Source organism: Ammospiza caudacuta, chromosome 21, assembly GCF_027887145.1.
Source record: "Ammospiza caudacuta isolate bAmmCau1 chromosome 21, bAmmCau1.pri, whole genome shotgun sequence".
NCBI classification, from domain to species: domain Eukaryota; kingdom Metazoa; phylum Chordata; class Aves; order Passeriformes; family Passerellidae; genus Ammospiza; species Ammospiza caudacuta.
The window spans coordinates 2,550,248-2,566,402 of NC_080613.1; the positions used below are offsets into that span (position 1 = coordinate 2,550,248).

The following is a 16,155-nucleotide window of genomic DNA, read 5'->3' on the forward strand; positions in this document are numbered from 1 at the left end:
TGATTTTGTTTGGAACAATAAAACCCGAGTTATTTGAAATCCTCTAACAACAGAACCGGCTTTTAGCACCGGCGTTTATAGGGATGAGTGGGCGAGTTGTTTAAAGGGAAAAAAATCTTTGAAAAGTGTCCAAGTGAGGGTGATAATTTCATGCTCCGAGGGAAGCGTGTGCAGGTCCTGGGGCTGGGCAGGGTGTGGATGGGCTGTGCCAGGGCTGGGCACAGCTCGGTGCAGGGCACACGTGTGCCCAGGGCACGCTCGGCCCCTGAGCCGCAGCCTGCCGTGGTAGGTGGTGTCTCTGCAGATGTCTCGCTCGTTATTCTTTGCTGCATCCTAAACTCACAGGGAAAATGTCATTTCCTCATGTTGTTCCAAGCACCTCTCCCCCTCTGTTATCCCTATTTTCTGCCTTTCCCCCTGTTCCAGCTGCAGATTCCTCTTTCAGAGCTCTCCAAAGGCGGCTCAGCTCTTCAGATCAGGGGCAGGATCCCCATCCTGGTTCATTCTCCTGTTGCCCTCTCTGTCCATGGATCCCTGATCTCAGTCCCAGTGGGAACAGGGCTGCAGCACCAGCTCTGAGCTCACAGGAGCTGTGGCTGTGCCCTGCCCTCCTTCACCTTTCTCTTCCTCTTCATTCAGGGCCAGGTACCAAGCTGGGCATCCTGATCTCAGGTCCTGCACAGTTTCCATCTTTCTCTGGAAAATACTGGGTGGCTCCTGGAAATGAATTTACTGCTGTGGAACAGCATGGGCAGTTCCCCAAAGCTGTTCAGGTTAAAGTGATTTCCTACTTTTGTAGTGAAAAATGAGAATTGAAGGACAAGAGTTGACAGAGAGGCATGTGTGCCAGTAGGGCTCTGTCCCTATTTTGCCCCTTTGGAAATGTGATTTTCTTCCCAGTGCCCCATTTCACTGTCAGTAATTGTCTTCTCACAAACGTGAGAGCAGCTCTTTGGCTGCTGCGTGGCATTTCCATCTTCCCCTGTTTAAAACCCTGTTGCAATTAGAAATTTCCCTCTGTCGAGCAGTGTTACATTTAAATCAAGAGCTGCTTATGGCTGAGCAGCCTAGGCTCTTGCAATAAGACAAAAAAACCACACATATCTAATAATATGAAGAGCAGGAGGACTATCAGGAGCTAAAAATGATCCTTCAGTATTTTGGTGCTTTAAATCCAAGCGATCAGAGTGTGTCTGTGTGTGCACAGAGCGTGTGCTGCCTGTGCCCGCGGAGCCGAGCGTGTTTGCAGATGTAGTTTGGGAGAATCGATCGCGATCTATTTTTAAGGTGAAGTGAGTGTGGCGGGTGGGAGGTGAGGAGGTGGAAGGGAAGCTAAATATTCACGTAGCTGCACTGTGTGTTTAAGAGCATCATCTAATAACGGGAGGATCGTGGCAGCGAGGTGAGGGAGCCGGCAGCGATCTCTGGAGCCTCCCCAGTCGTGCCAGGGCTCCGGGGGGAGGTGGCAGCGGGGCTGGCGCTTTAAACCTCGGCTCGCACCCTGCGGGTCCCGGCAGCCGGCGACGCTCTTCATTCACATCGCTGGGCACAGAAACCCGCTGGGCACAGAAACCCGGCTGGGCACACAAACCCGGCTGGGCTCAATCCCCGCTCAGCTCAAACCCCGCTGGGCACAGAAAGCCCGCTCAGCTCGAACCCCGCTCAGCTCGAACCCCGCAGAGCCCGGAGCATCCAGCGCTGCTGCCCGCGGACATGTGAGAGCCGGAGCCCTGCTGAGGTCAGTGAGGGAAACGCGGGTTGGTTTGTCTGTCCGTGTGTCCGTCTTCCTCTGGAATGAGAGCCCCGCGAGGAGGAGGTGGGTGCGGAGACACGGAGGGCTCGCTCGGGATGTGCCGTGGGTGCGCTCGGGGGTTTGAAGTTTTTCAGGTAGCTCCGGTGTGAACTTTTCTGTTGTTAATATTGCTGCTCAGGCTGCTCGGTGCGCTCTGTGTCACAGCACAGGGGGGCGGAGGGTCCCTGAGCCCGGCCGTGCTCGGGGGACACACGGGATGTCTATCTGTCCGTCTGTCTGTCCGTCTGTCACCCGCGGGGGGATTGGCACGGAAAGGGAAGCGCTGTCCTGAGCAAAGACCGGGGAGTTTCACAGCTCTGCTGCCTGTCCTGAGCAAAGACCGGGGAGTTTCACAGCTCTGCTGCCTGTCCTGAGCAGACTGAGAGCATTTTCAGCTCTGCTGCCTCTGAAGCTGAGAGAAGTGGGGACTCCAGCCCAGGACAGGGACAGCCCCGCTCCCCTCGGAGCACAGGGACGCTTCTCCAGGCATTTCAGCTCCTGGTTTTTAAAACAGGCTGTGGATTCCAGCCAGGGATTTCCTTCCACTCCTCTCCTCCAGCCCCCGCTTGCCTCTCTGCAAGCCTCCCCCTCAGAGCCTTTCTGCAGGTGAGGCTGGGAAGTTCAGTGCCTGGTGGTTTTGGGGTTTGAGGCTGTGGCTGTGCCAGAGGTGCAGCCCCCACGGTGAGTTCTGCGGGGTGAGGTGTGGGGTGGTGCAGGATAAAGCAAAGCTGCGTGCAGGGGACGGACAGACTGACAGACAGCCCTGGATGAGCTGCTACTGGCGCTGGTGGTCACCAGGAGCTCCAGCCCTGCTCCTGCCTGGAGATTTTGAGGTCGGCTGCCTTGCAAAGAGCAGAGGTAAGGAGCGGTGACATGTGTGGCTCACAGGGGAGAGGCAGATAGGGCAGGGCATGTGGGCATGGAGGTTGGGAATGGAGAACTGCCAGGGCAGGTGAGCGCCTGCTTGGGCAAGGGCACGGATCTCCAAGGGCTGTCCATGGGGGAGAACTTGGTCCTGGGACTGTTTGCTGGCTCTGTTACTGTGGAACAGGGTCAGGTCACTTCATCTCCAGGCTGTGTCCTTTCTGAGATAAGGTGGAATTGTGGTGGATGTGTTTGAATGCCAAGGCAGTGCTCTGAGGGGTGACAGTGACAAATGCTGAACCCTCCTCGCTCGTCCCTGACCTGGGCACTCACCAGGCACCTTCAGGCAGCAGCTCCTGAGCTGGCTCTGCTGTACCAGACCCACCAGGGTCCATCCACCCCTGGGATCTGCAAATCCCAACCAGCTGTCCTGGGAGGGCTGGACAAAGCCGGAGTGAGCAGCCCTGGAACCTGACAGCTCCGTCCTGCACTGGGTCAGGGCTGCGAGGAGCTGAGCCTGGAGGAGAGGAGGGGAACCAAGGCAGGTCAGTGCCCTGGGGACAGCAGCTGTGAGAGAAGCTGCTCTGACAGAGGGACAAGGTTTGGCCCTTGGGGTGGCTCTTGGGTGTCTGTGGTTTGGTTTGGTGGGCGAAACTCCCTTCAAAGGGGATCCCACATGTCCGTGTGACCATGGAATCACTGAGGGATGTGCCATGACTTGTCCAGCACAGAAATACTTTTGTGGTGCTTGGGGACCTCTGGGGCGCTGTCCCAGAGCGGATCTGACAGGCTTTGATGGGGCTGAGCAGCGCTGTGGGAAGAGCTGCATCCCGAGCTGCTGTGGGGGCAGCAGGAAGCTGTGGGAGAAGCTGCCACCACCAGAGCGTTGGGGTGAGGGATCTCTGCAGCAGATGTTGGTGTGGTTGGGCACAGCTGGGGCTGGCTGGGGGGCTCAGATGCCACAGAGAGATTGGGACAGGGTGCTGGTCCCAGGATTGGCAGTGGGAATTGTTCTCTGCGGGGTCCAAGGTGGGAGCCCTGCAGGGCATTTGTGGGCTGTGCCTTCAGGTGTTGGGAGCTGGGAGGTGGTTTAGTTCTTGCAATGAGGCTTTCTGCCTCTGTTTGATGGCTTTCCTGAATCCCAGTGAAAATGGCCAAGGGGGGTGAGGCTCAGGAGTCAGATCTGACTTTGTTTTGCCTCGCCTGGGATCGCTCCAGCCTTGGAGCTGCACATGTGGAGTGGTCAGACTGAGGGATGTCCACAGGAGATGCTGCTCCATGTCCTGCACCTCTGGGGCAGAGCTGGGCAGCCCAGGACCCTCTCATCCCAAAACTGTGACTGGTGTTATGTGGTGTGAGAGTTTATCAGAAAGGAAAATGTGTGTGTTTGTGCTTCTCCACGGGGTGTAATGACCTTGGCTTGGGGCTCCTGAGGGAGCTGGTGGTCGGTCCCAGCCTGCAGGGAGAGGGGACAGTGGCAGAGCAGGCTCCCGTCACACTCTGCAGCTGCTTTTTGCTGCCTTTCCAACACCTCGGCTGTGGTTTTACACATCCTGAATCCACCCAGGCAGGTTAAACAGCCTGCTCCTCCAGCAAGGGAATGTGTGCAAAAGCCTGGATGCCTTCCAGAGACCTGTGTGAGGAGAGGGAGCCCTGCTCCCCTCCACTCTCAGAAAATGTGAACAAAGCTCTGACCCCCATGAGTGGGACCCCAACCTGCCTGGGATGGTGCCATCCCTGTCCTGCCCAAGGTCAGGGAGCAGGAGCAGGGGTTCCACACTTGTCCTTGTCCCTGTGTGGGCAGAGCTGGGAGTGTCTCTGTGCCCGTGCCAAGGACAAGCGTGTTTGCAGCCAGATCTGCCCTGGGGTGATCTCTGCAGAGCCAGCAGCCCCGGGTCCCTCTGTCACTCCTTGTGACAGTGTCTGGCTGCCACAGGAAGGTGACAGCTGGCAGAATTTGGGCAGTTGCAGCACTGGAGGCAGAGGATGGGGGATGAGGCCAGACAGGGACACCGGCCATGAGGTGAGAAGTGATTTTGGGGCTGGACACTGAGGCTGGTGCCCAGGAGCATTTGGGGATGTGGCTGTGTGTCTGTTGTGGCAGGGCATTGCTCAGCCCCACGAGGGCCTCCTGACCCTGGCTGTGCCCAGCCCTGGGCTCGGAGCAGATGGAGAGCCCCAGGGTGGGATCACAGCTCCATCTGCCCTCCCAGCTCCTGCCTCGGGGCTGGGAGCAGCCTGGCAGGGAGGGAGCTCAGAGCTCCCTGCCGTGTCACATTTGGGCATTTTAATTAGAGAGGTTCAGGCCTGGGGCAGGGTTTGGCTGCAGGGAGCCTGGTGCCCCGGGGCTGCCCATGGGCTGGCACAGCCCTGCCAGCACTAACATGGCCCATGGGCACTGACCTGCTGCCCCTCGGGTGCCACTGGAGGTGCCAGGCACACAGCCAGCCCTGCCCCACACCTCCATGCCCTGCCTGCTCTTGCTGCTCATTCAGAGCATCCTTTGCTCTGCAGGGGCATTGGGAGCAGGATCCCCAAACTGCAGGGTCTCTGCAGGAGGGGCTGTGGGGGATCTGTGGGGGGCAGCTCTGAGCTGGGGGCTCTGCCATGCCCTGCCATGCTCTGCCATGCCCTGCCAGGCTGCTCCTGCAAGCTGGAGCTCCCCCTGGCTCAGGGCTGTTCTGCTTTACTCCATGCAGCCGCGGAACAGCGGGAGGGAGGCTCGGTGTGAATGAACCGGTTTCCTCCTCTACCCTGAATTTTGGGTCACACAACCCAGCACAGCAGAGCTGTGAGAGATGAAGTTCACCCTCGGTTCAAGCCCCAGCCAGCTTTGATTTCTGAGGTGCAGCTGTTGGTGGCTCAGAGGGTCCATGGGGTTGCATTAGTGGATCAGCACGTGGCAGGCAGGAGGTGAGAGGGGTTTTTCCCCTCCCTGATCAGCTCCCACATTGCCAATGTTCCTCTCTGGCCTGCTGCTAATTTTGACGCTGCCCTAAATAGAAGCTGAGTGCATCTCATCTGCTTCGCTTAGCATACAGGAAAATTGTTTTCCTTCATCTACCCAATCCAACTTGTGGCTTTAACCCTGTCAGCACAAGCCTCTCCCCAGTGCAGAGCTCCCCTGAAGGGCTTTTCCTGCCCCTGCCATGGGGAGGAGCTCTGGTGGGAGCAGCATTGTTTGTGGTGGGATTGGGAGGCTCCCAGGCCACCATCAGAGCTGGGAGAGGGACTTTGCTTCAGCAGCAGCCCAGGGAATCCCCTGCTCTGATGGAAAGCCTGGCTGTGCCCTCTGCATCTCTCTGGTGGAATGTGCAGCCCCTCAGGAGGGACCCAGTGCCTCTGATTGACCTCTGGCTAGAAAACAGCTCAGATAGACCCATCCTAAGAGGTTTTGGTTGCTTTCTGTTGTAGCTTTTTTCCCAGCAACTGGTGGGACCGGCTGGGTGTGTAGGGAATATCCCCAAGCCTGGCAGATGCCCCTCTTATCACTGGCTAGTTTTATTTCCCATTCCAAGTGACTCCTTGGAAGGATCTGTGGTTCCTGCTGCTCTGTCTGCTCCAGATCAGGACACACAGCCCCTCTCCCTGCTGGAAGTGGCTTGGAGAGGCTCCCTCCAATGCCAGCCTCCTGCAGCACAACTTAAATATATCCCTGTCTAGTGCAAGGTGCTCATTTGGGGCTCTTGTGCAAGAGCTGTTGTCCTGAAAATCTGTAATTTTGTGGCATTTTCAGCTGGGTGACTGCTACAAGTGCTGTGCTGAGGAAACAGGCACCGAGGGGAGTGTTGGGGTGTGAGGGGCAGTGGCCTGGAAAGGTTGGATTTAGCTGGTGGAAAAAGCAATCCCTGAGCTTGGGCTGAGCCCTGGGCACAGGGCAGCATTTCAGCCGGGGTGGCTGCTGAAATGGTTCTGCTCTGAGAATCCTGCTCTGAACCCAGCCCAGGAGCTCCCCTGGAGCAGTGCCAGGGTAAATTCTGTCTCCTTTCCCCTTTGCCATTCAGCCCCCAGGTTCCTGTGGCTGCTCTGCAGTGACAGCGGCTGCACGAGGCTCATCCATGCACGGGTTTGGGCTGTGGCAGTGCCTGGAGCCTCTGGGATCAGAGGGACCAAGGAGCAGAGACCCCAGCAGGCTCCAGACTGTGGGGCCTGGCACAGGGCACGGCCAGGAGCCAGCCTGGCACGGAGCAGGAGAGGGCACGGCTGTTCCTGAGACTCAGGGATTTGTTCAGCGTGCTCTGACTCTGACTCTCCTCTCTCTTCCCAGAAAATCAACCGGACCCCTTCGGACGAGGAATGCTTCTTTGACCTGTTGAGCAAGTTCCAGAGCAACCGGATGGATGATCAGCGCTGCCCGCTGGAGGAGTGCCCGGCCGAGGCTGCGGAGGGAGCGGCCACGCGGGTCCCTGCGCTGGGGGAGCGGCTATGTGAGCACCCAAACCCCAAATCCCAAAAATCCCTGCTCCTGTGGCAGCGGCGCTGCTCCCGCGGCGTGCCCAGCTGCTGTGGTTTGCCCTGCATCCCGTGATGTTTTCACTCAGCTCTCTGAACTTTTAGCAGTTCCTTGGCAATCTCAGTCATTATTTAAGGAAGGAAAAAACATTCTTATGTAAATGGTTGCCGAGGGAAAGGCTGGAGAATGTGAGCTAAGGTTTGGGGAGTAAATTAGCGAGAGAAATGCAGAATGCGCTTGGATTTTTTTTCAGTGTGGGTCTTTAGATCTTGGATTCTGAACAAGGAGGTTGGCACAGGACTTGTGCCACATCTAGTATCTGCAGGAGGAAGATGATGATGGTCATTGCTGAGGGAGCTTTGTGACAAACTGGGGTCTGGGAGGAGCAGGGGCCAGGTCAGGCTTTCTCAGGCAAGTTAAAATATTGCCAGTTTTTGTAATAGCGTTGCCATGGAGGAAAAACTTCTGGATTTTGTACTGTTCTTGGATACGGTGGTGATAGGTGCTGTGTGAGGACAGAGGAGCCAGGAGGATGGATAAACAGTGGGAACTGCTCAGGCAAACAGCCCTAGGAAGGACAGGGATAAATTGAGGAAGGCGCCTGACAAATAGGGCAGGAAAGGCAGGGCTGTGTTTGCACTTGGGTTCCGTGGCTTTTTCAGTGTTCAGGGCCTTTGTTTAACCCAAGCTCTAAAATGCACAGATCACCCTCACATGCTTAATCACCAGCACAGAGGGCTCAAACCAGTTATTTAACCTGATGGATTTGTTCATCATCAGTTGCCAAATGAATATGAAGTGCAGATAGGAGAGGAGCCCCCTGACACTGCAGCACAAGCAGCGAGTGCCAGGGCAGGGGCTGAAGCTGAGGTCAGGCTGTGGTAGGAAGGCAGGTTGGCTCTGAGGTGAGAGGGTATTTATTGTCTAAAAAAAGGTGGAAATGAGCATTGTTTCGTCAAGAGATGCATTTCTGACACACAAGTGCATTTGGCTGTAACAGCTGTGTAATTTAGGAGATGGGGTTGAAAATGTGGAGCTTTATAAAGAATGCACGAGCGGCCCCACATTCTGTTCGGCTCTTTTGGGCTCTGAGCCTTTTGGACGTGTTATTTTTGAGGATTCTTTGTGAGCTGAAGGGGAGGAAACTCATCCCTGCGTCAGCACTGAGATTTTCTTGTGTTTCTGCAGCTCCATGAGCTGGGGCTCTAAGGACTTCGTGTCGGGAGGCTCAGAGCTCTGCTCCAGTGCTTTGTGCTCAGGGAGTGTAACCCCACTTGGGCTGGATTTCTGAGTTTTTTCTGAGTTTTGCCCTGCTGGTTTGTTGTTTGGGAGCCTCTCCCTACCCAGCAGCTGCAGGAGCCAACGGGCTCTTTCCAAAGGGTCAGTGGTGGATAGATGAATGGACTGGTTCTGGACTGGGACCCCCAGCACCAGCACAGCCCAGGCTCTGCTCCGTGGGATGAGAAGCAGCGGAGCCCAGGAGTTTTTGCTGGTGCTGAGGCAGGTCCTGCAGCCCGTGACAGCCAGACTCACCTCGGCAGTGCCTCTCCTTGGGCAAACAGCTCAGATTTCTGGGGGTCTGGGAAGGTGCTGCCAGGTGAGAGGCTCAGCCAGGCAGCTTTGCTGATGGCCTGCTTGCAATTATTCCCAGCTGTTGGGACTGTGTGGGTGCCTGTCACAGCCACAGGGGCTACCAGGAACTCTGTGCTCCCCTGCCATTGCCAGCTCTGCGTGTGCCTCGTGGTCCAGGTGGAAGCCAGAGTGGAAGTGGCAGTGCAGGGATCACATGCAGGCTGTGGGTCAGCCTGGGGGCACTGGATCTCCTGGGCTGAGGTGGCACCTTTGGTGGCCTCCAGGAGCTGGCCAAGCACAGGCAGGGAGCCCCACAAGGGACCCAGCCGTGCAAGGTGGGGGTGTGAGGTTCTGCTTTATCAAGGCCCTGATTGCCCCGCTGCTGCCTGCTGGGTTTGTGTGGGTTGGAGAGGAGTTTGGGGAGGGGATTTGGGCTCTGCAGCTCAGGCAGGGCAGGCAGAGCGGTGACCCTGCCCTGTGCTCCTCTCCCCCAGCACAGTCCACCCTGATGGCATCCCCACAGACAGAGGAGTTCTTCGACCTCATTGCCAGCTCGCAGAGCAGGCGCCTGGATGACCAACGTGCCAACGTGGGCAACCTGCCCGGCCTGAGGATCACCCACAACAACCTGGGCCACCTGCGCGTGGAGGGGGACACCCAGGAGCCCGGGGACGAGTTCTTCAACATGCTCATGAAGTGTCAGGTACGGGCACAGGGCTGGGGGGCTCTGGCACCCCTGCTCCAGCCCCTTCTCCCTGCCCTGTGCTAACGTGAGCCCCTGTGTCCCTGCAGTCCTCCCGGATCGATGACCAGCGCTGTGCCCCCCCAGACTCCATCCCCCGGGGCCCCACCATGCCTGATGAAGACTTTTTCAGCCTCATCCAGCGTGTGCAGGCCAAGCGCATGGACGAGCAGCGTGTGGATTTGGCCTCAGCCCAGGAGGAGGCCGAGGAGGAGCAGCAAAGGCCTGGTTCCAGCTAAGAACTGGGCTTTGGGCTGGGGGGGTTGTTTCAGCTTTGTTTTGTTTTTTAAAAAGGAAGAACAGAGTAGGTGGTTTGAAGCCCGAGTGCTCCTGTGCTCCCAGTCTTGCACCTCCATCGTGTTCCTATGGGAGAGCCCAATGGATGGGGACAGTTTTTAAATAAGGGGGGTTTTTTTAGGACACTCGACCACCGTAACTCTGGGCACAGTCCCTGGAAGACTTTAGCAGCCCCTTGCTGATCACCTAAAACCCCAGGAACTTGGAGGAGCCCACAAGGGGTAGCTAACTCCATCCTTGATTTCTTTTATTTCCACAACACTTTTATTTAAACAGGGAAAGGGAAGAACACCTTTTCCATTTTGAAGTCGTCCTGTCTTCCCTGACACAAATGGTTCTGGATTCTTCTCTGGAACATCTTGTTCAGCTTTGTTCCTTCTACAGGAGAAAAAGAGCCCAAGTCCTTTAAACCTTATCCACCCCAGCTGCATTGTGGTCCCACACACCTGAGTGTATTTTAGGTTTGCTGAGGACTCTCTGGAGAGCCCTGGACCTTCTCTGCTTCCAGCTGCAGCCCTGCAGGACCTCCTGAGCTGGGGAAAAGCCTCTCTGACTGTAAGCTTTAGTGGGATTTGTTACCTCTGGAGCCCTCTGCAGCCCCATGGCAGGGGCTATTCCTGGGCAGAGGGAAGGAGGAAAGAAAGAGGTCTCTGCCCAAGTGTTCAGCCCACAGCAATCAGGGAGAGCTCCTGGTGCCACTGAGCCAATGTGAGGGCACCCAAGACAGAACCTGTGTGTGACAGGGCCCTGCTTCAACAGCCAGCAAAGCTTTCATGGCTCACCCCTCCTTTTTTCTGTGTCCAACAGCAGCTCAGGCCAATGGCCCTTCCCTCCTCGTGTTTCTCCCAAACCAGCACTGAGGTGCTCCCAGTGAGGCTCTCTTGTTCTGCCCACCTGTCTGCAGCCCCTGGAGCCTCAGGAGAGCCCCAGTCTGGGGGGGCTGGCTGGGAACTCACATTTACTGCCATTCCTTCCCCTTTTGGACCAGCTGGAAATGCTGGAGGAGGGGAGCAGGGCCGTGACTCGAGGAGCTGCAGTATTTTCCCTGTGCTTGACCAGAGACTGTGCTGGACTTGAGCAGCTCCAGCGTTGAGTCGAAGCAGCGCCGCTCCTGCAGAGACCAAATCAGCACTTTGGACTGGAAATGCATTTGATGGAAACATTCCCAGCCAGCAGGGAGGTATTTTTAGACCAGTGATGCTGCTCATGGGGCATTTACCCTGCCTGCACTGACCATGTGGAGTGGTAGCTGCATTCACCTGCTACCTGGGAGCACTCACCTGCTGCTGGGCCAAGGCTGGGCCTCCTTCCTGGGGCTGGCAGAGCTCTGGAGAGGGGAGAGGAGGAGCTGCCCATCCCTACCTACCAGCCAGGCTGGCATTTGTAAAAGAGAAAAACATTGATGATGACCTGACCAGCTGCAGGCTCAGGCCTGTGCAGCTCTCAGCCAGGTGGTGAACTGGAACCTGACCATTAAGCTTTCAGAGGTATTATTGAGGTATTATTTGCCATATACTTGAATGTATGAGCTTATTTATTTTTTACATGTGCATTTGCTAATGTCATTTTAATGGGGAATTTCCAACCCACAGGTACTTGTTTTTTTTCTAAAAAATAATTTGCCAAATGGATTAATATATTAGAAATGAATACAGCTCAAGGGGAAGGGGTGGGGGGAATTGTGCTTAATAAATATTTGTGTCTAAGCTTCAGTGCAAATACTCATTTCCATTATTTCCTGGCTCAGAGCAGGGCTAATCCTGGCCCTTTGGAATAAGGGTGGGGGTGAATGGAGCGGGGGGGGGTCTCTGGTAACAGACACCAGCACATGTGCTAAGGAAAGTGTTGTGCACCTACCTCCTTATCACTTTACTCTGTGAGCACATGGGGCTCATGGCAGCACCACCATCTCAGTTCTGCCAGCATGGATGTGGCTGTGGAGGGAAGGCACAAAGCCCTGAGAATTCCCTGCCCAGAAGTTTCCAGGACGACAGGGCAGACAGAGCAGCCCTGCATGGCAGAGAAAAGGCCACTGGAAAAGGCTGAGGAGAGGCTGAGCTGCTCCTTTCAGGCCCTGCCCGGTCTGGGTGCCACCCCGGCGCCTGTCCCAAAGCTGGGCTGTCCCCCAGAGCCAGGGGACAGGGGCAGGGAGTGCTGGGCACAGCCCTGGAGTAGACACAAAGCAGCAGCACCAGCCCATTGCAGCACAGCAGGCTGGAAGGCAGCCTGGGAGCAGCAGTTTGGATCCTGGGCCCTGTGAGGATAAAGCCAAGTCACAGCTGGGCTTCCTGTGCCTGGCTCATGTGTGCTGGCCACTGCCAGCCCTGAGCAAGGATTAATAAAGAGCCACCAGCTTGTTCCCATCAGGTGTTCTCACACCTCTGGGTGCCTGGCCACAGCAGCTCTGAGTGTGTGCAGAGGCTCAGGCTGCCAGGAGCAGGTGATCCCTGGGACAGAGTGATGGTGTCACCTCCTGTCTGTCCATCCTGAGCAGCACAGGCTCGTTCTGAGCTCCTGCTGTGTGAACCCTCCTCTCTCCCACGCTGCCAGGCTCGCTCCCACATCGGGAAGAGCTCTCTGATGGTGACATCCGCTGGAGAGCCGCGGGACTGCCGGCCCTGAGCGCTGCTGCTGCTGCAGCTGTGCAGTGTGAGCGTCCTCTTCATGAAGAACCCTAAAAATGCAGCAGAAACACGAGATCCTGCCCTCTCCTACCCAGCTGTACACAAGAACCAAAGGGACTCACAGGACAGGGCTGATGGAGAAAGGCACTGAGGAGAAAAGCTGCTTCTCCTCACTCCCTGCTTTGGCTACAGCAAGCCCATGTGCTTACCTGTGTCCTCTTTCCAGAGCAAACCCACTGCCCTATGACACAACATTTTTCAGAAAAAACATCTTCAAAAGGGAGCAAAAAATTCTGGTTTTTAGCTGCAATCTCTTAGCAGCAAATCTTTTTGTATTATGTGCAAATTCCCTCCCCTTATGTTAACCTGAATGTTCAGAGAAGCAGCAAGAACTGCCACCCACCATGCTCAGAGGGCTTCTGTCTCTGTCCTACCCCAAAGAGCACCAGGTGACAAAGGGCACTGGCACAAGGAAACACGAAAATCTAGGAGCAGCCAACACAGGTTTTGCTACATTTTACTACATTTTTTACTAAAACATAGCAAAAATTTGCACCACCTTCCTGGGACCTAGTAACAGGTAAGAAAGGTAAGGAAAACAGTATTAAAAAGGCAGATTGTAAATGAGTTGTTTCCAAGGCAACACGGATCCTGCAACAGCTGCTCTGTTCCACCCCATCAAAGGCATCAGCACCATGGAAGCAGAATGCTGATTTTCAGATTAAAGGTAATAAAACAAACACTTTTCCAGCAGTGCTAATAGGTGCCAGCAGCCCAGCTCAGGGGGAGAACACAGCAGTGCTCAGAATGCAAATTCCTGTTTGTCAGTCCTGGGTCACTCCAGCAGCTGTGTCAGGGAGAGCTGCAGCTTACAGACCTGAGCACACACGAGCTGCCTGATGAAGTTCCTGCCCCTGTTTCATCACTCTGCACTGACACTCCCACAGGACACGACAACTTTCCTGGTACTCTGACCCAACACTTACAATGCAACACAAATAAAATTGTTATGAACACTCCAAATGAAGGGAACTTATTAATGCCTGCAATGCCCTCAGTGAATCTGTGGCTGATGAAGCGTCACAAGCAGCTGGGGATGCCTGGCTGAGAGAACTGGGCTTGCTCAGCCTAAGACACAAAGGTGAGAGAGGTTTTACTGCTTTCTGTGCCTCAGTGATGAGGGGGATCCACAGAGGTTGTGATTCAAGATCCTGAATATCCTCCTCTGACAAGCAGATTGAACTGGAATCCTCCAGAAGGCTCTTCCAAACTGAATTAGTTTTTGATTGCAAGCTCAAAACATTAAGAAAGCAGGTGGGAACTGTGCAGAGGGAACAAACCCTAACAAAGCACAGCATCATCATCTCAGTGCCTGATCCACCACTACCCCAGAGCTGCATGCTGACAAACTCCCACATCTGTCATTTATTTCTTTTTAAATTTCTAACTAATCTTAACCTACTGCAGCAGCACTAATAAGCCCCTCAATATCTGCCAAGACAACTTTCTGGGTCCTCTTCTTCTCCACCACTAGTAATTTTGCCTTCACACCCACACTCCCCCTCACCAACAAGGAGTGGTAAAACCCCCGTGCTGGAGCTCGAGTGGGATCAAAATACAAAACTTTCAGTCCTGACATGAGTGGCACAGAAACAAAACTCTGGAAGGGGTCAAAAGAACAGATAAAAACAGTGTTTGACTGCATTAAGAGCAGGTGGTCTGACCCTCCTGCAGGGTTATTTTGGCTTTAGAAGTCTGGGACCCATCTCCTCAGGTGGTGTCAATTGTCCCCTCTCCTGATTTGCCACACCTGAGCATCCCTAAAACCTCCAGCTCCAGCTGCACCTCGCTAGGTCAAACACATATAGAGAATTTCTGAGCAGGGAACAAAGCCAGGCAAGGGACATTGGTGGGGTACTGAAAATTGCCTGAAATCAGCAAAACAAGCACCAGGAAAGACACCAACACACCTCTAAAGACATCAAAGGTGAAACTACACAAGGCAAAGACACAACACAGAGAAAACCCAACACCCGAGTTTATTTTAGAAACAGCTGAAATCAGGGAATGAAGGTGAAGAGTCCAAGCAGAATGTCCCAAATCCCACGTGGCAGGTCTGTCCAACAGGCCACCATCTCACGTGTCAGGTGTGTCCCTTGCTGCCAGGATCTGGGGGGGATTCCTCGTTGTCCCCCTGTGCCAGCTGCCCCTGGGGCTCTGCAGGGCTCTCCAGCAGCAGCTCCAGCACCTCCTCCCCAGCCACACGTCTCACCTGCTCCCCTCTGGCTGCCAGGATCTCCTCGACATTCCTGCACGGGGAGTTGAGAACCAGCAGTGACACCACGGCAAAGGCAGACTGCACTCTGCCCTCAGCACTGACACCGGGCAGGGAATCACATCACCGGGAAAACCACCCAAAATTATCCACAGAAAACCACCCAAAATTAACCACAGAAAACCACCCAAACCTTCTGGGACTGCTCTCATCCACTGGGATCAATGATTTAGCAATTACAGCTAAACAGAAGCTTTTAAAGTTATCTTGGGAATTTAGAAATCACTGGAACTCCACAGACCAATCTACACACTTGAAACATCCAAGGAAAGGCAGCAGTGAAGTGATAAAGCCTGAGGGGAACAGCAAATCACCCGCTGGCACCACTAAGGATCCCCGTGAAGTTTCTACTGCAGCTTCACACCAATTTATTTGGATCCTAGACAGCAACAGTCAAATTATAATGACTGAAAACAGAGTCTTTGTGTTTTAATGAATTGGATGAAACTTTGTTTTTAGTATGAACCACATTGGATAAAAATCACCAAAACAAGGCATCATTTCAGGAAGCTGCAGGTGGGAGCAGGGTGAGAGGAGGATGCTGGTGGCACACTCACCTCTTTCCCTCCAGATCAGAGAACCAGCCCAGGTTGTCGGCGATGATGTGGTGGTTCCCACAGCCAGGACAGGTCACGATCACCACTCCTTGGTGGTAGGCAGCCTTAGAGATGCATTTGGCTGAACGGGTCTGGCATACCTGAAAAACAAAGTGGGTTTTATGAGCACGGTAACTGCAGCTCCTAGGGCTTTTAAGACAAAAATAGTTTTGACATTAAAAGAGTCTTCCCTCCTTCATCTCTAACTATCCCAAGTCGGCTCCATCATGTTAGGATGTCGTGAGTTCAGCCCGGGACACAAAGGCTGAGAGAGGTTTCACTGCTTTCTGTGGCTAATGAGGAGGATCCATGGAGGCTGTGCGATCTCCACCTTCAGAGACACTCACAAGACCCCAAACACAATGAGCATGAACTTGAAACCTCCAGAGGGCTCTTCCACTCTGAATTAGTCTTTGCAAGTTTAAAACTAAGAAAACAGCTACACCATGAACCCCAGCGACGATGCCCTCAGAGCGCGCACGCCCACCTTGCAGGTGTACACCAGGCGATAGTGCGTGGATGGCGGCGGCCCCTGGCCGGTGCAGAGCGGGCGGGCCGGGCCCCAGCGCTGTCCCTGGCCGGTGCAGAGCGGGCGGGCAGGCCCGCAGAGAAGCCCCGGGGCGGAGCGGGCCGGGCCCCTCAGGCCGGGCGGGGGGCGGCGGGGCCGCCATGGCGGCGGCTCCCGGAGCAGCGCCCTCAGCGCACGCTGCATAGCACCGCGCATGCGCCCTTAGCGCTCCCTGAGGCAGCGGCGGCCATGTTGGGTGCGGGCAATGCCGCCATGGCGGTGTCGGGCAATGCCCTTCATTAATTAACCTGTAATTAACCAGCTCAGCCCGGCCCTGTGTCACACGCTGGCATTTAAACCTGTTTATTGACC

The 16,155-nt window shown here is 55.2% G+C and overlaps 2 protein-coding genes across 2 annotated transcripts; one reads left to right on the forward strand and one right to left on the reverse strand.

The window, feature by feature from the left end:
* Positions 1-1,572: 1,572 nt before the first annotated feature.
* LOC131566804 (G-protein-signaling modulator 1-like) lies at positions 1,573-11,432 on the forward strand. Its single transcript, XM_058818212.1, has 4 exons — positions 1,573-1,738; positions 6,924-7,083; positions 9,176-9,384; positions 9,474-11,432. The coding sequence occupies exons 2-4, from the start codon at positions 6,993-6,995 to the stop codon at positions 9,660-9,662; spliced, it is 489 nt and encodes a 162-aa protein (XP_058674195.1). The 5' UTR covers positions 1,573-1,738; positions 6,924-6,992; the 3' UTR covers positions 9,663-11,432.
* Positions 11,433-14,382: 2,950 nt separating this feature from the next.
* DNLZ (DNL-type zinc finger) lies at positions 14,383-15,999 on the reverse strand. The gene is made up of 3 exons (XM_058818446.1): positions 15,763-15,999; positions 15,237-15,376; positions 14,383-14,653 (listed from the first exon to the last, which is right to left on the reverse strand). The coding sequence occupies exons 1-3, from the start codon at positions 15,997-15,999 to the stop codon at positions 14,488-14,490; spliced, it is 543 nt and encodes a 180-aa protein (XP_058674429.1). The 3' UTR covers positions 14,383-14,487.
* Positions 16,000-16,155: the final 156 nt, after the last annotated feature.